The sequence below is a fragment of the Pezoporus wallicus genome, unplaced genomic scaffold (assembly GCF_028554395.1).
Source record: "Pezoporus wallicus isolate ANWC-B61680 ecotype Strahan unplaced genomic scaffold, APGP_CSIRO_Pwel_v1 contig_13458, whole genome shotgun sequence".
NCBI lineage: Eukaryota > Metazoa > Chordata > Aves > Psittaciformes > Psittacidae > Pezoporus > Pezoporus wallicus.
The window spans coordinates 1,168,627-1,192,396 of record NW_026635549.1 but is presented as its reverse complement, the minus strand read 5'-3'; the positions used below and the strand labels follow the sequence as shown (position 1 = coordinate 1,192,396).

Here is a 23,770-nt window from a genome sequence, read left to right as displayed (position 1 = left end):
TAACTGCTTGGAGTTATCAACTAGGTCATTTCAAACCCCATGTAAAATATGTGAATATCCTCAGGAAATGGCTGTTTATGGGAGTAAATGGGTTTTGCTTCCTCTCTTTTACTCACAGTTCTAGTCAGTATTAAACACCCCATCCAAAAGGGCTGTTTATCCTGAATGGCTAAAGAGAGAAATTTCCCTGAATCTGGCATAGTTATCTTTATGTCTTTCCAGTCATTGCTGCTGTTGGCTCAACAGAAGCAGCCCAACTCTCTCTGATCTTTATTGTTTCCTTTGTTTTCTTATTCCTGTTTATTTTCCAGTGCTCCCTTTCCTGCAGTATTCTCTGCAAGCAGGTAGATGAGTGATGATATATTGCAACACAGGCATTTGAAGTTCTAATTTACAGGCTTATGTGTGGAAATGACTCTGATGTCTCTGTTATGAAACTTGCTAAGAAGAAAAGGAAAACTTGAACACTAGGAATAAAAACCATCTCTTTACTGGGAGATCATTCATGCACCTTCCCTTGTTTCAGATGAAGGTAGAAATAGCCTGTTCCCATTTCTGGAGGGTGCTGTTTATCTTCTGCACCTGAAGAGGTGTATTCAGAAGCTGCCCTTCCCTGTAAACTTTGTGCCTTGCAGGAATAAAGATGCTGGAAAAACTGGTGTGCTCCATCTTTGGAATCATCAAATAGTTCATACTTCTAGAATAAGAAATAACTATAGGATCATCATCTACTAAGTCTTCCTATTGCATACATACAAAATCAACACCTGTGTTGAATTTCTGTTTATGCTTTACTGCAAATGTTTTAAATAAATCAATCTACTCACTGCGTTCTAGACCTGCACTGTGTCGTATACCTCTGCTTATGCAGATGAATGTCATATATACTCATGATTTCTCCTTTATATATGTCTTACAGAAATTTTGTCACCCTCAGAAGAGAGCCAACCTACTAAACCCAACTTACACAATGAGGAAACAGAGAAGCACAAGCAACCTTCTGTGGAACCTATTGATGAATCACAGAAAGCAGTGAAGCGTCCTGTCCCAAAAGCTAGGAAACTAGTTCACAAAGCACCAGATCCTGTGTCACAAAGAGAAGACCTTGTTCCAAAAGCAGCCAAGCAGACTGAAAGGATGAATGGCATCACTACACCACCCAGGGGCATTCTGAAGCGGAGCTCAAGCTCCAGTTCCACTGACTCAGAAGTTCGTGTTAGTCAGGTGTTAGATGGTCAGAAAAAGAATGGTCTTCCTGCTGCAACTATATTTGAAGGAGAAGCTGAGAATTCCCTTAGGGAAGAAGCAGAAGACTCCACACAAATTTCACTGGAAAAACTGAAACAAGTGAGGTTCTCTTCTAGCACAAGAAAAGAAGAACCTCTGCAAAGCCCACAGCCACACCATGGTAGAGAAACAGGAGAGTTTGGTTTGTTAGACTCTGATGAAATAAAAAGTGGTGGAAACGATGCTATTAGGTCAGATTCATCTGGGAATAAGCACATTTCTGCTGGAAATCCTTTGGGAACCTATTCATCGGCTTTACAAATAAAGCCAGTAGGTGGCTTACAAGAAGATACATCGGCATCCTGCCTTTGTGACAGTAATAGGCCAGTCTTCCTGACCAATGAAACCTTGCAGACAAAGACTGTCACTCCTAAGAAACTTGAAACTCCACAGAAGATCTCCAGCAATATCCTGCCAAATAGCAATACTGAACCGAGTGTTGATGAGATATGTGAGAATAAACCCAACCAGATCTCACGCCATGAATCAAAATCACACAAAGACTTTACTGGTAAGAGACTAATAGGAGTGATGAATAGAATGCAATAGCATATAGGATGGATTCCTTAATGTTTGAATCACGTGTATCTAGGAATTGACAACTAAGAAATGGAAATAGTAGGAAGTGTTCAAGGAAGTATATACGGAGAGCAACTTTTCACAAGGGCACGTGGGGAAAGGACAAGGGGGAATGCCTTTAACCTGCCAGAGGGGAGATTTTAGATTAGATATAAGGCAGAAGCTCTTCCCTGTGAGGGTGCTGAGGCACTGGCACAGGGTGCCCAGAGAAGCTGTGGCTGCCCCATCCCTGGCAGTATTTAAGGCCAGGTTGGATGGGGGTGCTTGGAGCAACCTGCTCTAGTGGAAGGTGTCCCTGCCTGTGGCAAGGGGCTGAACTGATGAGTTTTAAGTTCCCTTCCAGTCTAAACCATTCTGTGAGTGTATGAATGTGCTACATACTGCAGAATTAAATACTAAATCACTTTCTGTATTTTAATGTTCTAATGTAGTCAGTATTTTTTAGAGGATCTTCTGTTGACATTCTTCAAATTGACAATCAGAATAGAGCCTGAATTAGGCACCTTTATTGTGGATGATGAAAGTGAAGTGACATCATTTGGATAAAAATCCTGTCATGAGGCCTGATAGATCTGCCTGCACAGGAACTGAAGTGTTGTTGGTGTACTGCTGCTGAGTGTCCTTAATAGTAATCCAGCTGTGACTTGGGGATTTGCTCATGGGACTAAACACAAACATGCTGGATTGCCTGCCTGCTCCCTCCCTCCATGTAGCCATTCCCTTTAGAATGGGGATAACCAATTTTATCAGCTCACACCCTCAAAAGTGATATGATTCCAGGAGGATATCTTGGTGCAGGAATTTATTTTTCATTTTCTTTCCTGCAGTATGGTTCTTTCCAAAAACACAAGGACAGAGAACTCTTTTCTCTGCTAACAGAGATTTTAAGCTAGATCAAGCACTTGTAGAGTCATGTGTCTGATTCCTAACTGATAAGTCTGTTTGTTGCAGATGAACATCAGCTTTCTGCTAAGACAGAAGCACATGAGGTGTCAAATACCAATTCTATGAGTCTTCAACAAGGTAAGCCTGATCTTGTTGAGGAGCAAGATGCTAAAACCACTTTAAAGCCTGACAAAAATGCTGATGAACTCAAAGTGGCCGATGAATCTGTGTCAAAAGTTTTAGATGGGTTTGAAAGAAGTTCTGATGCTGAAGATGGGAAATTTGTGTCAGCTAGATCCCACGGCAGGGAACCCAAAGAGGAAGTGGACTTCTCAGCCAGAACACCAGTTCTTCGTTCAGAACACAGTGGGCCCAGTATGGCTGGAAAAACAGGAGTTATGGAAGAGTTACTGTCTGGAAAGATTAAACAACACAGCAGTATTTCACCTACATCACTTAGGTCAGGAGATACACAACTGATTACAGAGAGGATAAAACCTAAGAAAGAGGAAGAGAATGAGGAGCAACATGGCAAATCGCTAACTGAACTTGACTGTACAAGAGTTGAAGAAGAGCATGGTCAAGAAAGCAAGCGACAAAATGAGAAATCAAATCTTTTGGAACATGAAGAAGACAAGCTACCAGCTGAGAAATGTGAGTCAGAGAAGGCAATAAGAGCAAGAAGAAGAATAAGGGAAATCAGAGCATTCTGGGAAAGGGGTCAAACTACCCCCAGTCATGGGGTGAAAGAAGTTAGTGTCAATACTAATGCATCAGGTGATGGTGCATTGGAAGGTCTTGGGGTAAGTGACAAAATAAAATCAACTGCAGGGCATGTACCTAGTGTATTGGATGATCAAAGGAAGAATACACCAACAAGTGCTGAACCAAGCTGTGCAAGCCAGGCTTCAGAAAATGAGCATCAAAACTCTTTTGAGTTTAGACCAGGCCATGCAGCTGGAAAGACAGAAAGAACATTTCCGTCTGATGAAGTTCATGAATATGCAGAGTTACCAAAGGCTGGTGACTTGCAATCAAGAGTTGGTGCCACTTCAGCTTCCCCACAAAGCAAAGACAAAAATGAGAAAGAAGCACTTAAAGAAAGAGCTTCTGCTTGCTCCCAACAGAAACCCAACTTCCAGATTTTGTCTTTAAAAGAGAAAATCAACGAGAAGTCCAAGAATCGAATTTCGGATCCTTTGCAGTTCCAGAATTTGAGAAACTTCTGGGATACTGGAGCTAAATTAGAGAGTAGCGTTGACAGGGGAGATGTTTCTTTGCCTAATAATACTAGTTCAATAACCCATGAGAGAAAATCAAAGGAGAATGAAGAAGGCAGAGATAATGTGAGCAAGCAAGAGTTAATCCAACAACAAACCCAAATGTCAGAGAGAGAGAACCAACAGAAACCTGATTCTGTGCTATGTGAACTGCCTCTAGGATCTGCTAACCTGGAAGCTATGAATGTGACACAGACAATGTCACAGCTGGACAGAAAGGTGGTCATCTCAGAACCCAAGGAAAAGATGGGTCTTCCAGAGCAAGAAGTTAAAGAATGTGTAGAAAAAAGTATCATTTCATCAAAAGAACATCGTGTTTTGTTGCAGTTAATCCAACTGCCTGGAGATAAAGAAGTTTTAAAGACAACACCAGCAGATGATTGTCTATGTTCACCCACAGAAAAAGTGAAGAAGTCTTCTCCATTAGGTGTCAGTCTCCCTAAAGAGGGAGTTGCAGAGACTGTGGATAAAATGGTTCTACGTAGAGCTGAGCTGGATGTATTTAAATTAGGCCTAAAGAAGTTAGAAAAGGAAGCCTCTGAGATGTCATCTAGCTTGAACCTAAAAACCAACATTTTGAAACAGCCAACTCTTCACTCAGATCAGTGCAAGGTCTTTGAAAGAACAGTGGAACCAAGCCATGACTCCTGTCCTGCTGCTCAAAAAGAAGAAATAGGCAAAAGAACAGGAAAAGTGAATGTGCCATCAACAGGTGAGCATGAAAACAAAAGAAGCCTGACGAAACTGTTTAGGGAATTTGAGGCTTTCTCTCTACAGCCTCAGGCAGCAGACAAGGATGATGCTCTTGAGGGTTCTCAGAGGCTTAAAGCTGGTTTGCAGAACCTGCTCAGAGAACCCTTTGTATCTCAGCCTTCTGAATACAGAAGGGTGGGAATGAAAGTACCCACTGACATGAATAGTACATTGCAAATTAATTGTAATGTAAAATCCACATGCCAAGAAGTTATTGGTCAGCCTGAAGAGATCAATGAGACCATAGGCAAGTCTGTTGCCCCACCCAAGGTCAGTGGCTTGAGTTCTGCTTTAGACAAGCTGCTAAAGGAGGCTTCCGAAAAGCCACCTCCTAAACCAAAACATGTCCACAGTGCGGTATTGAGGGCTGCTGAGGTGGAACTTGAAGGCACAACCTGTGAGCCTAATGGAGAGTTGCTGCAGGAAATTAGTGAGACCACAGAAAAGTCTGTTGCCCCATCCAAGGTCAGTGGCTTGAGTTCTGCTTTAGACAGGCTGCTAAAGGAGGCTTTAGACAGGCTGCTAAAGGAGGCTTCTGAAAGGCCACCTCCTAAACCAAAACATGTTGATAATGCAGTGCTGAGGGCTGCTGAGGTGGAACTCAAAGGCACAACCTGTGAGCCTCGTGGAGAGTTGCTGCAGGAAATCAGTGAAATAGAAAAGTCCATCCAAACATGTTGATAGATGCAGTGCTGAAAGGTTGATAATGCACTGCTGAGGGCTGCTGAGGTGGAACTCAAAGGCACAACCTGTGAGCCTGGTGGAGAGCTGCTGCAGGAAATCAGTGAGACCATAGAAAAGTCAGTTGCCCCATCCAAAGTCAGTTGTTTGAGTTTTGCTTTAGAGAAGCTGCTGAAGGAGGTTTCTGAAAGGCCACCTCCTAAACCAAAACATGTTGATAATGCACTGCTGAGGGCTGCTGAGGTGGATCTCAAAGGCACAACCTGTGAGCCTGGTGGAGAGCTGCTGCAGGAAATCAGTGAGACCATAGAAAAATCTGTTGCCCCATCCAAGGTCAGTGGCTTGAACTCTTCTCTAGAGAAGCTGCTAAAGGAGGCTTCTGAAAGGCCACCTCCTAAACCAAAACACGTTGATAATGCAGTGCTGAGGGCTGCTGAGGTGGAACTCGAAAGCACAACCTGTGAGCCTCATGGAGAGTTGCTGCAGGAAATCAGTGAGACCATAGAAAAGTCTGTTGCCCCATCCAAGGTCAGTTGTTTGAGTTTTGCTTTAGAGAAGCTGCAGAAGGAGGTTTCTGAAAGGCCACCTCCTAAACCAAAACATGTTGACAATGCAGTGCTGAGGGCTGCTGAGGTGGAACTCGAAAGCACAACCTGTGAGCCTCATGGAGAGCTGCTGCAGGAAATCAGTGAGACCATAGAAAAATCTGTTGCCCCATCCAAGGTCAGTGGCTTGAGCTTTGCTTTAGAGAAGTTATTGAAGGAGGCTTCTGAAGTGCCACCTCCTAAACCAAAACGTTCTGGCAGGGCAATATGGAGGGCTGCTGAGGTGGAAGTTAAAAGCACAACCTATGAGCCTGATGGAGAGCTGCTGCAGGAAATCAGTGATACCATGGAAAGATCTGCAGCGTCCGAGGCTGAATATGCAGCATTTGATGTGAATTTGCAGAAGCTACCAAAAAATGTCTCTGAAACACCAGCTTCTGTGCTGGGAGATAGGGATAAGAAAATGAAAAGTAAAATACAGAGTAGCGTAAGTGTGCACACTCCACATCGAGAGAGGGACCATCCTCAAGAAATACAAGAAACAGTAGAAAAAACTTCAGTTTCAAACACTGCAAAATTCAGGGAATTCAGGTGCTCTTTAGAGGAACTTCTTCAAGAAGCATCTGAAGCTTCATGTCCGATATCCAGGGAGTTACATAGGCAAGAAGAGTTTGGGGGTCATAGTCCCTCACAAAAAGAGACTGGCTTCATGACAATGTCACAGCCATGTCATGCTTTCAGTAGCTGTCATACACAGATGAAGACAGCTATCAAAGGAAGAGCTCCAGAACAAAATATCAGAGCTGCAGTAAATGATCTTGCAGTAAGTGAAACTGAAACTTCTGGTCCTCTTAAAAGAAATGGAGCTGTTAATACATTAGAAAAGAGAAACACGGCTCCAGTCGATCTTCCCCCCTTGGAAGGAGACCCCAATGTGATTGAAATCAAGCCGTTCAAGATAAATGAGAAAGGAAGGATTGATGAAATCACATCCCTGGATGCCTCTGAAAAGAGCTCAGACTTTAAAGCGCTGCTGGGATTCAGGACAGGAGGTACACCACTTAGAGATGAGAGCAGCTCTCCCCAGCCAGGAGGAGCTCGACTCTGCCTCACGTCTCCACATGAGGATAATGATGAAGAGGAAAGGGTTGGCTCAGACCTGGGATCCAGTTCTTCTGATGAACAATCTGATTCCCACTCTGGAACCAGTTTGACTCGTGAGCTGTTTGATTTCTAAAATTCATGGTGCTGGGTTGTTAAACATGGCTACAATTTTTTATAGTAGCCAACTTGAAATGCATTTACACAAAGTCTGGGTGATACTTATTTCCTACTTGAATGCTTTAGATAGTTCTTTGGGAAGGATGGGAAGAATCATGAGGTCCTTTAACTGGAAAGTGTTTCGCACCTACTACATTTGGGTAAACTTTTTAGCTGAGGGGAATTCAGCAGTGTGAATCAATTGCATCAGTCTTCATGATTTACCCTTTTCTTCCTCCCTGTGATATCACCTTCAAATTACTAACTTTGTAACACTCAGATTCTGGTATTTCTTTTAAATATACTGGATTAAAAGAGAGGAAAAAATCAGTGACTGACTGAGTTCATTCTTTAGTGTGACCAATTGTTCTTCAAAGGTAAATTCTCATCATTGGAGGGCTGGATATAAAGACAACACCAACACTTTGGGCTATTCAGCATTGCTGCCTGCTGCAGTAGAAAGTGGTCATATAAATGGTCTGTTTACTGGGATTCTCATTACTTGGTTGAACGGCAGCTCTAGTCAATGTGTAGTGTGTGATAGTCATCAAAAAGCACAAGGTAGAGAAATAATTTAACCTTTTTAATCTCATGCTGAGAGGCTGGGAATGGTTTATTCAGCCAGCAAATGAGACCAATGTGTCAGGCTCCCAGGGCCTGCCAACTCTTGAGCCTGTTCTGAAAGTGAGATTCCAATGGAAGCCAGCAAAAGCTCAAGACAAATGAGGAAAAATGAAAGATAATTTGGTTTTACCTGTTATGGACAGCAGCACTGTAAGCTTGGTTGGTTGGTTGGCTGATGAGGAGAAAAGGGAGTAGGGAGGAGACAGGGTCTCAGAGGTTTCTATCTGTCTTGGTTCTGCCCTTGGAGACAATTGCATCACTTCAGGGATCCACATACCTCCACAGCTGGGTGGTTTTGTGTTTTTTACTCCAGTATTGAAACAAAATTTACTTTCCCTGGGGAGAAAAATAGAACAAAGTTGAACTGGTGGAAAAACTAAAACTGTTTAACTTTTTTTGTGCTGATTCATACCCAGATAGTTACAAAATGGCTAAAGTCTGTATTATTCTTAGCCAGTTAAGTGCCAGAATTGCTCCAAACCCCCTTATTACTCAGTGCAGACACATGCCCACACAAGGTATATCAACCAACCTACCTCTGTACCGATGGGCAAAACACTTTAAAGACAGCAAATGGACTCTTAAAATTAGACATTTTGTTTATTTTGGACTTATTTAGCATTTCCATTGAATGGTCAGGTTTTGCTAACAGTCAAAATAGATTCTCATGAGCAATCCATGGTTGTATTTTTTAGTGACTTGCTTGTGGCATCTCTGTATGTGCAGTGTTCATGTGTTTTGTCTCATAACAGGTTCAGAAGAATTAAACCCTGTTTTGCTGGCTTTGAAAAGGAGTGCAGATAGGAAAATGCCTTCCAAAAGTCTAGAGGACATTCCATCAGCCACCTCAAGTGAGCACGAAGCTTGTGTGTCTCCCATGACCCCAGTTTGGCTTAAATATGTTCATTCTGGTCTTCCATACAGCTTTGCCAAGTAGTGGTTTTGTCTTTGTTTCTCAATGAGCTATATGGAGCTTGTACTTTAGAACCATGTTCTTTTCTCACAAGGTTTAGATTTCAGTTCTTTGTGTTACTTTTGAAACAACACTGGTCCATGAAGCAGACATCTTCCAAAAATGCACTGTGTTAATGAGTGGTGAAGCGTTCCTTGAACAGTTTATGAGACACTGGCACAGGGTGCCCAGAGAAGCTGTGGCTGCCCCATCTCTGGCAATGTTCAAGGCCAGGTTGGACACAGGGGCTTGGAGCAACCTGCTCTAGTGGAAGGTGTCCCTGCCCGTGGCAGGGGTTGGAACTGGATGAGTTTTAAGGTCCCTCCCAACCCAAACCACTCTGTGATTCTAGATCACAGATTTTTCTGTGATCAGAAATCAATAGTGATTTTCACTATTAAAAGTTCTGGCAACTACCCAAATCCATAGCGAGCAACAGCTGCCATTGCCTCTTGGCTGTTTCTTGGGTCAAATTATTCAAGTATGAAAACATCATCTTAGTTTAGTAGTGGTTTTAATTAATTATTTCTAATTAAGTTAATATCCCAAAATCATGCTAAGAGAATATGATGAGACAAGATTATACTTAAAATTAATTCCCTTTGTAGCCTTTTTAGGTTTTTAGTTTCAATCATTATTCCTGTCTCTATTCCCACTGCCCCAGGATGTTTCCAGGCTCATCCCCTGACTAACGGGGAGGATATAAACTGAACTTCATATACACTGAAATGTGGAGTGTAGATTTTGAAAGATGTTGGCTATCATTGGCAAAACACTCTGCTAATACTACTTATGCTGTTGCCTGCTTCTAACTAGATTCTAGGGTTTAGGTATGCACTAACACGGTCACAATGGCACACTGACCATGTCAACATGAGACTGCTGCTTGGACATAGGTTTGATGTAGTGTGTGAAGTAGAAAGCATCTCTTGAATTTAACCATTTCCATGGCTCTGCTGGTTCGTTTGACTTTGTGTCCTCACCACTCTTTGCTCTGTGATTACCACTGCCATTCATTTTATCACACTGAATAGCAAAATTCCTAACTATGTGTTACTTTTTTCCTGCACAGATAAAGGAAAAATAAATAATCCAAAGGAAGAATTAGCTCTTAGTGCTGAAGATGGTAAATATCTTTTGTGTCTGCATGGAAGTTTATTGTTGTTTTTTTTTTCATGGCCTCTATTTGCTAGTGAAAGATTTTCTTAGACCGAGAATTGTGCTTCTAGATTTGATTAACTTCAGCATGACTGAAATGTGTTTATAGACTTTCACTGTGGCATTTTATTCTTCAGGAATATACTAATGTTCTGTCCTGCTATATCTGTAGAAACTCTCTGCCACCTAGGAGTGTATTGTTTTGTCCTTTGGACATTCATCCTGTGAAACAGTTACTGAAATTATTGTGAGCTTTGAACAGTAGCTCAGTTGAAAGACTTGGCTTAAGTAAATAATGAGTTTGTCTGTTCATTCGTTGGCATTGTAAGATGGAAGATGCCTTTTGCTAGTGCAAAACACCCTTCAGAGTGCATCAGATGAAAAGGAACCTCTCCTACATTCCCCATCTCAATCCAGCAAAGTGGAATTACTCAGATGAAAAGGAGCCTCTCCTACATTCCCCATCTCAATCCAGCAAAGTGGAATTACTCTAAGCAATAGATGAAGTGCTGAGTCAGCTATGGTAGCTATCATCAGTCCATTAGTGCATTACAAATGCCTTGCTGTTAATTTTTCCTCTATATATTTAGAAATTCCAAATCTAAGAAAATAAAAGCAAAGCTGCTCAATATCAAGATAAACACAACAGAAACCCCTTACATTACATTGAATATGGTAGAACATAACACACAATTCTTTCTTTACTGCACTGGAGCATTACAGTTATAAAAAATAGTTGTGCACAGTTGCATTTATTGTCATGTTTTAGATGCTTCAAGGCATTTTGCATGTTAGTTGCCTATAGTATAAATGGTATGATTGTAGCATGACAGAATGCACGCACTGTTCAGAAAATGAACACGAGACTTCAGTACCATACTGCACTTTGCTTTCAAATGGAGACTCCTACTGAAAGCACGTTTTATGTTCAGGATGGAATGTATAGACACTTATCTGAAAAGGCAGGAGAGGTTTATTTTGAACTTAAGCTTTTTGAGAGTGAAGTTTTGCAACAATGACAAACAACCAAATGAATAGCTGTGCACATAGAGTAAGGCAAGTTCTTCTTGCTTTGTTTAGCTTGTACATTCGTGTTACCCTAGTTATGATCCAGCCTCTCAAAGGAGAAGATCAATGTAAAACACAGAAACATACAGGGTCTGGGGAGGTCAAAAACATCCCACATCTAAAATGTACTGATGCTATTTATTGACATTGCAAAGCTGTTTGTGCCACTGAATGACTGTTGTCAATACCGCACTGAGCAGGTCTGAAACCTGATCAGCATCAAGAGAGGAATGAAAATACCACGGGAAGTGAGTAACAGGATCCTTCCAGCAGACAATGGGGAGGTTTCTCCACTGATATTTAAACTAATACATCACAAATCCTTTGTTATGTAACAACTAACAAGTTATACATCTGGACTACATTCGTGCTCAATGTGGAAACTGCCTCTTAACTGCATACTGAAAATAACTGACATGTTGAGCGCTACTTGAGCTTCATCCAGCAACAGCTTTGTAAAGGCTTAACTCACACCTTGCAAACAGTGTTGCAGTGTTTCACTCTGTGTAATAGATACGTGTCCCTGTAGCTGGCTGTTTGTTGCCAAATACTTGTCTTGATGCATTTAACAATGTGTATCCAGTCCACAGATAAAGAGCTTTAGTGCATTATTAAATATAAGTTGGGTTAGAGAATGGAAAATTCTGAGTATCATGGGCTTACTGCAAACTGGTTTTTTTTGCAAGACTAAGTTGTGCAGTTAAGCTTTGTATAGTGAAAGAGTGTAGCAGTGAGCTTTATTAGAGGTATACAGACGAAGAGATGGACTGCAGAAAAAGTGCATCATTAATGATATGCATCTTACAATGAACTGGGAGTACTTGAAACTTCTTTCCTCAGGTCTAAAACCAAATTGATTTGCACAATGTTTCTCCTGCAGTTAATGAGACTGTAAAGAACAGACTTTAGCTGATTTCTTCCCAAGAACCTTATGATGACTGTAATTGTTCCAAGATGGGAGTGAGTCCAGGGGAAGCCACAGAGAAGCTGTGAGGGCTGGAGCACCTCTGTTATGGAGACAGGCTGAGAGAACTGGGCTGGTTCAGCCTGGAGAAGAGAAGGCTCCAGGGAGACCTTAGAGCAGCTTCCAGTGCCTAAAGGAGCTACAAGAACCTGGAGACGGGCTTTGGATGAGGGCCTGTAGGGACAGGACAAGGGGGAATGGTTTTAACCTGACAGAGGGGAGATTGGGATGAGCTCTTAGGCAGAAGCTCTTCCCTGTGAGGGTGCTGAGGTGGTGGCACAGGGTGCCCAGAGAAGCTGTGGCTGCCCCATCCATGGCAGTGTTCAAGGCCAGGTTGGATACAGGGGCTTGGAGCAAGCTGCTCTAGTGGAAGGTGTCCCTGCCCATGGCAGGGGGTTGAACTGGGTGAGTTTTAAGGTCCCTTCCAACCCAAACCATTCTGTGATTCTAATGTCAGTGAGGGATGGTTAGTACATAAGTGTTGCATTTATCCTTGTTCTAGAAAGAAAATGTAGAAGGTAAACTGACAGTGTTTTCTTCACCACATTTGATCAGAGCTTGCTTGCAGCACCCAGGCTTGCACATCATGTCAAGCAATGTCAGTGTTTCTGCTCCCGCCAGATAAAGTTCTTTGGTCAGTGTTATAGAAGTTGTTAAAGTGAATTATGCTTCCTAATGATAGCTTCTGAGTCCTATGGGAGGGTTGGGGAGAACCAACCTTGCATCCAAACTTTAAACTGGTTATGCATGTGCATGTATTTCACCAGAAGTTTATTTCTAACCACATCATGTTGTGAAAAGTCACTGTTTTGATGTACAAGTGTATTTTTGAAGCCTTTTGAATTGCTGCTCTTCAGTTTCCACAGTGTCTTCACAGCCTGACAAGTTGTTTTCCAGTCCTGAAAAACTCAAAGCACTGAGCAAATCGGTACCATCATTTCTACAGGAAGAGGTAAGTTCCATTGTCCTGCTGACCTGCTCCATGGACAGCAGCTAAAATGGTCCTAGGGAAGTCATATATTCTTCATAAGGGAGCTTAGGATTTTCCTGTCTTCTATGGACTCTTTGGAACAGGGCTGATTATTCACAATGCTTAACTGTTACTTCACTCCCTGAATTTTTTTTAATAGTCCCAAATATCTCTCTCCAAACCAATTTGCCTCTCAAGGATCCCTGCCCTGGGTATGATGAGCATTAGTCAGTCCTTACCTTTGGCCTCTGAATTGGGGAATTATCTTGGCCTGCTTTTGCCTAGTGGTACAGACATGGTCATAAAAGCTACAATTAGCAGATCTTCATAAAGTCTTACTCAAAATGCTTATATGCTATTTATTTATGTCTGTAAATATCCATTTTCTTTAGTGTGTGTAGATGTTGTTTATTAATTTTGCATCTGCTAGTAGAGGAGCTATGAAAGCAGTTCAAAACCTTATAAAACAGGGGGGAAGCCTTGTAAATTGGGTGGAATGCAGCAGGAAGATGCTACTTTCTTCAGCAGCTTGCAAAGGAAGGTGCTAAGACACACATGGGAAGTGAAGTATGGATTCTTCAGTATAGCAATGACATTGAGACAGAATGGGGTTGTAAGCACATAACTGGGTAACAGCGAGGTAAACCACAACTGCAGTTCCTTGAGAGAAAAGCAGGGCCCTGCTTAGTGTCCTGCAAGAAAGGCTCTTTGTATCCACTGCTGTTGTAGAGTGCATGTTGCCTCCAGCTAGCTGCCTTCAAGACAGGGTACAGACTTGACAGTATTTGCTATGTAACAGAAAGTGACTGGTAAAAGACCTGAGCATTACCACTTGCAAGGTGAAGTAGAGAAGCTGAGTTTAATTGCCCCAGTCAAATTGTACTCTCTCCTTGCTATTTGAGATTTAAAGCCAAAGCTCAAACCTGGTTGCATTACTGCTTTAAATTTTCACTGTAGGCTTTCCATCAGAAAATATCCTTTTCAGTTTTAAGTTCATGACCTAATTCAAGAACTATTGGTTACTCATGTTGCACAACCAGGGGATTTAAATTCAGGTTTTCACTGAGCCTCAGTCTGCATTAAAAATCTGTTTGTTTTTGTTTGTATTTAATGTTTTTTGTAACCACGAAGAACCAACACAGGCTTTTTCTGTGCTGTTTTTGTAGAGTGATGACAGAGAGACAGATACAGCATCAGAAAGCAGTTATTCCCTTGGCAGAGTCAAGAAGAGTCCCAGCTCTCTAACCAATCTTAGCGGCTCCTCTGGCATGGCCTCCTTATCCTCTGTACGTAAACCACAGCCTTGTTTTAATGGCACTTTGCTTTTGGTAATCTCTTCAGTATTGTTTCAGCTCCCTTCTTATTCCTCTTACCTTTCCGCATCTCTTTCTCCTTCCTTCCCTCTCTGTTATGTGAACGCTTGCATGGAATTGCCTAAAACAGATAAAATAGAATTGGTTTTACTTTTGCTCTTTAGGAATATATTGGAGCTTGTTCAGGACTCCCCTCTATAAACACTGAACAAAGTGATAGCTTTTACCCCAAGAGCTTGCATTTGTAGCTGAAAATGAGGGACAATTTATATAGAACAAATAGTAAGGAGGAAGGGGGAGAAATAACTGAAAGCAAGAGGCAGTATTTGTACAGGGGTGTTTAAGTCCATGAACTAGCTAACCAGGTTATTAGTTTCTATGGAGTTTCTGGGGAATTTTGGGGAAGGATATTGAGACTAAAAATGATCTTACATTCTTCTCTTCCTATATATTCATGTTCAATTTTCAGTGCTTTACTTAGGTACATAATTCAGCCATATAGGCTTTAGCACTAATCTTTTTGTTGATGTTTTCTAAAGGCCTGTTGCCCTAAATTCTTGAGCTCTGCTTTCTGCAGAAGGAAGATCAGCTGAAGGGATCTAGAAGTAATATTTCAAAGGTCTGATCACAGACGGTCCCTAGATCTGCAGCATCCTATCACTTTACTTCATCTATTTCAAGGCAATAAACACATTGTTTTTGTAGCAAACTTGGCCTAACACCTTTGACTTACAAATAACTTTCTGCTTGCTGAGAATCTTTTGTTATAGTGTCCCCTAGTTTGTTCTTACATTTAAAGGGACACAGCTGATTTCTTTACTGTCGGAATTCTGAGCACAGCTTCTATCCTAATCTTGAAGTATGTGGTTAAATGCAATGCCTGGAAAATGTTTCTCCTCTTGTCTGGCACAGGTGAGCGGAAGCCTCATGAGCATCTATAGCGCAGACTTTGGCAATATTGATGTGAAGGGGAACATCCAGTTTGCCATTGATTATGTGGAACAGCTGAAGGAGCTCCACATCTTTATTTGCCAGTGCAAAGACTTGGCAGTGGCAGATGTTAAGCGCCAGCGTTCAGACCCGTGAGTACACAGAAGATACTGATTTCCTTATGGAAGCTTTATCGTTAATGTGAAAATGAAAACTGCTGTTTTAGTCCAATCTCTATAACCCATTGGAGTTTACAACTCAATAAATAAATGAAGAGACTATAACGTGCTTCATGTGGTTTTCCACTCTGAATGTAGAATTGCCACTATAAATTGGTGCATGTATCAACATGGGAAGCTCAAACTTTTAAGAATATGAAAGTCTTTTAAAACTCAACTTTCCAGATGATAAATCCTGGTTTGATGTTCCCAACAGGATTAGAGCAAATAAATACTGTATCTGGGCATATTATAGTTAAATATTCTGTATTGGTATATGCTGAGGAGACATTTAAACACGTTTCCCCCTGGTAGAAGGAGACCCATGTCCCAGTTCGGAAACTACTGTTATACTTCACCACTGCTGTTCACTTCCTAAATGTAACAACTTGAACAATATAATGGCTATTAAGTGGATTTATTTGACTTCATAAGAAAATACTTGTGTCTTTTGGAAGGGGAAGTTAGAAAGGGTGGGGGTTTTTTTGCCCTTCTAACAGGTCTGTCTTAAATTTTAGGTATGTAAAGACCTACCTGCTTCCAGAGAAATACAAGCTGGGCAAACGGAAGACTTCTGTCAAAAAGAAAACTTTTAATCCAGTCTATAATGAAATATTGCGGGTATTTATCTAACTGTTCCTACATATGGAATACTATATGCATGAAGGAGGAGGAACCTTAACTTTTAGACACAGGGGTAGATGATCTCAAAAGACATTAGGGTGACAGGGATTGCTCTGCAGAAGTACTTGTGTCCGTGACTGATAGGTGAACCCCACACTGTACTCTGGGTACAGCAGTGAGAACACTGGTAGTTGTATATTTCTCACAAATACAAACTTAGTATGAGCTAAGGGCTCATACATTTAGTAGGAGAAGGGCCATGAAGATGCTGCGAGGGCTGGAGCACCTCTGTTATGGAGCCAGGCTGAGAGAGCTGGGCTGGTTCAGCCTGGAGAAGAGAAGGCTCCTTAACGGGAGACCTTAGAGCAGCTCCAGTGCCTAAAGGGGCTGACAAATAAAAGCTGGAGAGGGCTTTTTATAAGAGCATGTATTGACAGGACAAGGGGGAATGGATTTAACCTGACAGAGGGGAGATTTAGATGAGCTCTTAGGCAGAAGTTTTTTACTGTGAGGGTGCTGAGGCGCTGGCACAGGGTGCCCAGAGAAGCTGTGGCTGCCCCATCCCTGGCAGTGTTCAAGGCCAGGTTGGACACAGGGGCTTGGAGCAATCTGCTCTAGTGGAAGGTGTCCCTGCCCATGGCAGGGGGTTGAACTGGATGAGCTTTAAGGTCCCTTCCAGCACAAACCATTCTGTGATCCTATGAAATAAAAAGTAAAACATGAAGAGAGTTTTGTTTTGAAAGGAAGCAGTGAGCAGCTATGGGTGTATAAACCCAGCCACATTTCAGACATAGCACTGGTAAAAATCCGGCTGTTTTTTTTCCCCCTTCATTTCTTCCTCCTGGCAGTATAAAATTGAGAAGGATCTCCTAAAATACCAAAGCCTCAATATCTCTGTGTGGCACAATGACACCTTTGGGAGGAATAGTTTCCTTGGAGAAGTGGAGCTGGATTTAGGAACATGGGACTGGAATGAGAAATCCAACAAGCAGATCAACTGGTTTCCACTCAAGCCAAGGGTAGGTCACTATGGGTGGGTCAGTTCTGTATTTTCCACTGTGTAAGTGCAAAACCCCGAGTCTTTATTTACTTATGTCTGGTCTTGTGTGTTCTGTGGGTTTGGTGTCGGTTATAATCATAAATGCCTCTTTTCTGGTAGATGGAACATCCAGTTCTGAGGTTTCTGTTAGTCTAGTAAGTAGCTAGTTATTATTATAGTAGGGATAGCTTTCTCATAGTGTAAGGAGTAGGAATTTCAAGTTGTTTTTCACTTACGTCATGTTGCTGCAGCAGATACCTGAAGGCATTTTCCCCCCAAATACGAAGCAAACCTCCTCAGAACACGGGGCAAGTGCAGCAGCATTTTAATGTTAGATGTAAGGATGACTTCTATGTTTGTGTGTGTCTTGTTTGCTAATGGGTTTCACCCAAGATCTAAGCTTTCATGTAAGCCATTGCCAGACGTTCTGCTTTCTTTTGTTGTTGTTTTTCTCCTTTTTTATTTCTTCTTCTCTTCCTTGTATTTATTTCATGAATTCATTCCAAAATCAGATCAATCCAAAGTTGAATAATTTACAGAACAAACCAGGAATGTCGTGGTGGTCCTTAGCACTAGTTGAATTCAACTGATTTTAAAACTGCTCTGGGTAGGTAAATGTTAACAGGGATCCTGTTCCATCCTCACATAATCCATGACTATGAAGAAATGACACATTCTTGTGCCTTTTTGCAAGCTAACTCTTGCTAAGGCTGCGTTTCAGATTGTATTAAATGAGGCAATACATTCCTATAGGAATGACTTTAGAAAAGTCCATTTTCTGTTGCACAAACAGTAAGTTTCCTGATTGAAAGAGCAGACATTCTGGTTTTAAATAAGGGCACATCAGTGGAAATGCTGCATCCTCAAAGCCTTCTGGCCTCTCCTGGGTCGTGTTTTCTGCTTTAGTGAAAGAGTTGTGTGTCATCTGAGTCACTGCAAGTGGCTGAACATGCCCTAAAATCTCTCATGTCCTGTAAACTGAGGGAAGACTAATGGGTATGGAACAAGAAAAAAACTTGCCTCCTGTAGAAGTCAGGCTTGTTCCGGTGGAAAACTTTACAGAGCAAACTCTTTGTGAAGTGCAAGCTTTGACATTTGTGGGGTTTTCTTCTTCTTAAATTTCAGACTTCAACAATGACTCTTCAACTAGAAAACAGAGGGGAGATGAAACTGGCCCTTCTGTATGTCCCACACCCTGCTGGAGGTATGCTTTGCTTCTTGCTTTGGGTTTGTTAAGCCTTTGGGGGTTTAGTTGTTTCTACTCAGCCATTTCAGACACCTTGTTTTAATATAAAGTAGAATTATTCCTTCTACAGCCACCTTGCTCACAAATTCAGTTTAGGATCCAAAGATCATTTTAGGATCTTTTTGTTGGTTTTAATGTTACTACAGAAGAAATGACTTCAGTGCTGTAATCTTTGATTTGTAACATAGTCTGTATATGTAATAAATTCCGTTATCTCACTAATAATTTTAGAGATTATAAATCACCAGGCAGGTGCTGTGATTTGCTACATAAACAATGACAACACACTGAATTCAAGCGATACTAGAAGTAGAAAATACCAGTAAGTATTCAGAATGCAGCATTCTATGCTCTGTTTGGTTTAATCTTGTCTGGCAACTGATAACTGCTGATCTGACAGTGAGGTGAGGTCTTTAATCCAGCCGGTCGGTCAATAAGAATACAGTCACAGCACAAAAGAGCTTATTTGAAAGTCCAAGCATCAATAAATGTTAACATCACATAGGCTGTGACATCCTTACCTAGGAAGCTTTGAGGAGGAGACTCATACTATGTATTTAGTTGTAAGAGAATAGAAGTGGGAATACAGACATCATGTGGTCTTGCTGTATTTTGATGGGATGAAGATTGCAGCTTCTGAGGTTGGTTGAATTAAGGTATAATGAGAGTCTAGGCCAAATATCCCCTCTACAAATGGACAGGAACTGCTGCATCATGGAAATTACCTTTAAAAGGGATCTGCAAGGCTTCATTAATGTTTTACCTTTGCAGGGAAAAAGACTGTACCTACTGGTGAGGTCCACATCTGGGTCAAAGAATGCCATGACCTTCCTCTTCTGAGAGGCAATAGGCTCAACTCTTTTATTAAGTGGTAAGAACCGGGGTCAAAGTCATCAAACGTGATGGCCTACTAATGCTACTGTTATGTTTTCTAATCTTATCTTCATGTTTCTACATTCAAATGAAAAACCACCTAATTACTTTCTGATTCTCCTTGATTGTAATGCAAATTGTCCTGCAGGGTTTACAACTTGAACCGATTAGAACAGACTGGGAAAGCTTCCTGTGTAATCTGCTCTTCCATTCTGCTGCTCAGTTACTCGGTAGGGGGAAGGGCTCCTCACAACTATGCCTGGTTTTATTTGCATTTAAGTAAGGTGTGTTTGTGCAGGAGCCTGGTTCAGTTTAGCAAATCTAGGGAGGAGACAGAAGTGAGAAGCATTGTGGTATTTCTTCCTCTTTCCTTTCCATGTACAGACTGAAAATGTGAAGAGACAAGAATAACGAGATGGGTGGGAAATCCCCATCAGGGACAAAAGGTTTCAGTGTCATTCGTGATAAATAAAATCACTTCTGCCTCTTCCTCACCTGACCTCCTCTTCCCTTCCATCTGCTGAAGCACAGGGGTGGATACATGCTGCCAGTATTTCTTGGACTGAGAATATGACCTTTGACTTCATCTCCACAATGCTAAAGCATCTTCAGTCATGTCCTAACATGCAAAGGGCACTGTTAATCAGTAGGTTTTGTCTGTGTTTGATGTTTAAGTGCAAACTGACAATGCTTTTTCTTCCTGAAGTACCATTCTGCCAGACACCAGCCGAAAAAGCCGCCAGAAAACAAGAACAGTGGCAAAAACTACAAACCCCATATTCAACCACACCATGGTCTATGATGGCTTTAGACCAGAAGATTTGAAAGAAGCCTGTGTAGAACTCACAGTCTGGGACCACAACAAACTGGCCAACCACTTTCTGGGAGGTCTCAGAATAGGCCTTGGAACAGGTACTGGACAACTAATACATTAAACCTTAATGTACAAAATGCAGGCTCTCCTTTTTCCCTTCTTCCTTTCCATTTCTTCTCTTTTTGCAAAGATCACCCAACAGCCTTTCAGTTAGTTATTTACTGAAGAGTTTCATTCAGTGTCATGTCCGGCTGAACCCAGGACAAGTAACTTTCCTATTTTGAGCACAGATCTTGAAATGTAAATCTCAGTAGTGTTATGAGGGTTAGGATGACTGACAAATGAGGAGAAATACTGGAAATAAGCCTTTGCCTGGCCATACATTATATCTGGTATTGTTTGAAGCACAAGAACATGCATCCAAAATACTGATAACGTCTTACAGACTCATGCAAAAACTAAGTATGAGGTGTAAGGAATGTATTGGGTGGAGATAAAAGGATAGATCAGGAATGTGTGATAAGATTTGAAGACACTGGAGAGGAAAACTTAGAAATGCAAACAAGTTTTCAGCATGAGGGCAATATAAAATGTGTAGACAGAACTGTGTGTTTTCCCTGTCATTGTATTTGTCCCTTTCATTGTCTGAGGGGAGGATGTGTTTGGAGTCTTTCCAAGCAAAGACAAGAAAAAAATTTCCCAAGTTACCATGGTTCACCAGAATAACCTAAAATACAAATTGGGATAGTAAATCTCAATTTGAATTCTAGAGTTTCCAGCATTGTACAAAATAAGTGTCCTGTTTTATTCTTAAACCCTCGCAGATATTCATAGAATCACAGAATGGTTTGGGTTCAAATGGACCTTAAAGACCACCTAGTTCCAGCACCTCTGCCATGAGCAAGGACACCTTCCACTAGACCAGATTGTTCCAAGCTCCTACATCTTATGACAAAAAGGCTAAGGATAACATGAAAGATGACCAAGTTTCTGTGTGAAACTCTTACTAAATGTGTTTGATAGAACTGTACAATTCCATAAATGTAGAACTGGTTCTTCAAAATACTGGGTCAGCCACCTGAGAAGGTGGAACCGTTTTAGAAGACAGACAAACATGATTGCCTGCTTCTAACTCTGCAACACGTTAAGTAATGTTCCTCTTAACTGACATTTTTCCAGGCAGAAGCTATGGGACTACAGTAGACTGGATGGATTCTACTTCAGCAGAAACTGCCCTCTGGGAGAAGATGATGAACTCTCCAAACACTTGGATAGAAGACACGCTACCTCTCAGGATGCTAATGGTTGCAAAGTTGACAAAATAAGGTGGCTTTTTAATTGCTACTGTCCAAAAGAAACCTTGGCAATAAAATTAAAGGTGTAGGGGTGAAACTTGGAAGAGGAACACAGTAGTTCTTTGACAGTCTTTGCTCAGCTGCTCTTCTGGTTTTGTGCTGTCAAATGTCACTTCATGTTTCAAATTAAATATCTGCCTGAAGATTAGTATGTAAATTTTTAAGGGATGCTTTCACTTCTTATTCACTGAAAAGGACTTAAAGAAGGTGGCACTTAAAGAATTCAGTGGTAGAGGTAGCTATGCTGCCCGGATGCTTGTGTTGCCGAACAGAAGTGATCCCTTAAATAATCTAAATTACCAGCAAAACCCCTGAGTCAGCTCTTTCTCTACACCCCAGGATTGTTCATGAGGTGTTCTTAATAAGACAGCAACAAGTTGCATTTTGTTCATACTCATAGGGTGTGTTGTATCCTCATCATGCCATGCTAGGTCCTTTAGTTGCAGTTGTACGTTTCTAGGATATGAAAGTCACTTCTACAGTGAAAGCAGCATGAAGAACACCAACAGTGTCCTATCTGGCAAGGTGCAGAGGACTCTTAGTTCCAATGTACCATAAAAATCAGGGTTATATAACTTTGCTTGTATGTGGCTTGTTTTGCTCATGTACAATCCTCACTTTTAAATGCTGGAGGCACAGAGGCAAAACTTTTTTTATTTGGATACTACTCTAAAGGATCTAAACCTGCCAATTTTAGCGATGACCAGTGTGTTGGGTATTTATTCTGTAAGGAATACTCGGCTGTATCTATAGCCATGAGCTTGGTGTTTGGCTATAATTTATCTGTGCTTCAGCGCCACCGTTAGGAGAACACTGGGGTTCTGGTGGCCCTGGTTTAGGGAGCTTTGCAGTACCGGGAGTAGGACTGGGACCTGCAGAAATGCGTGCTATTAGAGTAATATAAATGCATAAAATACCTAATGTATTACTTTTTTAATAAAAGAAGCCTATTAAAGCTAAACAGGAATTTAGTGTTTATTAAACCCCAGTGCTTTATGTTAGTAACTCAGCATGTGATGTAATAAACTGCAGATAGAACATGTTTCTGCAAATAAATGCACATTTATGTGCTCCAGCTGTGTCTACAAGTTGGTGAGATCCTGCACTTCAGTTGGAGGGGAAAGGAAATTGAAATGCTACTTGGTATTTATTATATACTAGGAATAGAGAAAAGAGAAGGTGCCATTCACCCTGCCAGGGAGCCCACTGCCTCTCCCATCAGCCAGGTTTACAAATGCCATTAAGTAGTTGTCAGTCCTGATATCTCACTGCTTCGGGCATTTGGGATGAGATTGGTGGCTGTGACACTAAGCCAGATAGAAACAAAACCTTAACCTGGTGTGGCTAAGAGAGCAGGGTGCATGCAACACTTCAGAGCAATGGATTTGCACTTCAGTGGTACACCAGCTACTCTGTTTCTGTATTTGGAAAGAGCCGCTCCTGAAAGGGTGGTGGTTCTGGAAAAGCAGAGAGGCACCAGTTCATTTGCATTCACTGCCTATATGAATTCATTTTCACATGAAAACATAGCTTGCTGTTAACATGACCTACAATTTCACAGGATTAGTTTGTCATTGTCATCGTTGTTGTTGTGCTTCCTGTGAAGCTCAACTATTTTGCTACATTAAAATAGCTTTGGGACTTCAGTTGTAGGGCCAGGTCTTGAGGTTCTACATTTGGATGGATGCTGGAGAGGGACTCTTCACCAGGGACTGTAGCGACAGGACAAGGGGTGATGGGTTTAAACTGAAACAGAGGAAGTTCAGGTTAGATATAAGGAAGTTCTTCACTGTGAGAGTGGTGAGGCACTGGCACAGGGTGCCCAGAGAAGTGGTAAATGCTCCATCCCTGACAGTGTTCAAGGCCAGGCTGGATGGGGCTTGGAGCAACCTGCTCTAGTGGAAGGTGTCCCTGCCCATGAGAGAGGATTGGAACCGGATGAGCTTTAAGGTCCCTTTCAACCCAAACCAGTCTGTGATTCGATGATGATTTTCAGCAGAGCTTTAGCAGCTGTGCTTATCTTTTCACCATTTTACTATTGTCATACACAAAAGTCACAGCTGTTCACCTGGTGAGGTGAAGAGAAAATTACAAACCAAACTGCTTTATCAGCGCAAAAGGTGCTTTGCTGATGCTATGCATGCTGTAGCATTTAATTATAGAGTAGAAACATTACAATCTTGCCTCCTGCTAAAGGATATTATCTTGATTTATTAAAAGGTGCTTGGAAGTAATGGCTGCATCTAATAAGGTAACCCAGCAGGAATTCTGTGTTAAGCATCTAACTGAAGACTTGCACAATTTACTGTTTAAAAGCTATTACTGGTGGGTTTTGACATTTCCCTGATCGTG

The 23,770-nt window shown here is 41.5% G+C and overlaps 1 protein-coding gene and 1 long non-coding RNA gene across 6 annotated transcripts in view; one reads left to right on the top strand and one right to left on the bottom strand.

The window, feature by feature from the left end:
• SYTL2 (synaptotagmin like 2) overlaps positions 1-22,379 on the top strand; it is a 54,843-nt gene extending 32,464 nt beyond the window's left edge. For 2 of the 5 annotated variants that reach the window (XM_057396715.1, XM_057396717.1), the window contains 14 exons: positions 920-1,798; positions 2,818-4,320; positions 8,647-8,745; positions 9,919-9,972; positions 11,273-11,320; positions 12,894-12,988; positions 14,173-14,292; positions 15,232-15,401; positions 15,986-16,088; positions 16,940-17,110; positions 18,256-18,334; positions 19,148-19,247; positions 19,956-20,161; positions 21,243-22,379. In XM_057396715.1, the coding sequence (XP_057252698.1) occupies positions 920-1,798; positions 2,818-4,320; positions 8,647-8,745; positions 9,919-9,972; positions 11,273-11,320; positions 12,894-12,988; positions 14,173-14,292; positions 15,232-15,401; positions 15,986-16,088; positions 16,940-17,110; positions 18,256-18,334; positions 19,148-19,247; positions 19,956-20,161; positions 21,243-21,388 (3,773 nt within the window). In that variant the 3' untranslated portion in view covers positions 21,389-22,379. Of the gene's footprint in view, positions 1-919; positions 1,799-2,817; positions 4,321-4,423; positions 4,744-8,646; positions 8,746-9,918; positions 9,973-11,272; positions 11,321-12,893; positions 12,989-14,172; positions 14,293-15,231; positions 15,402-15,985; positions 16,089-16,939; positions 17,111-18,255; positions 18,335-19,147; positions 19,248-19,955; positions 20,162-21,242 lie in introns of those variants that run through there. The other 3 variants (XM_057396719.1, XM_057396716.1, XM_057396720.1) reach the window with 3 other exon arrangements.
• LOC130592444 (uncharacterized) lies at positions 17,060-22,657 on the bottom strand. The gene is made up of 3 exons (XR_008970547.1): positions 22,609-22,657; positions 19,745-19,868; positions 17,060-18,276 (listed from the first exon to the last, which is right to left on the bottom strand). It is a non-coding gene; the product is annotated as an uncharacterized LOC130592444 (long non-coding RNA).
• Positions 22,658-23,770: the final 1,113 nt, after the last annotated feature.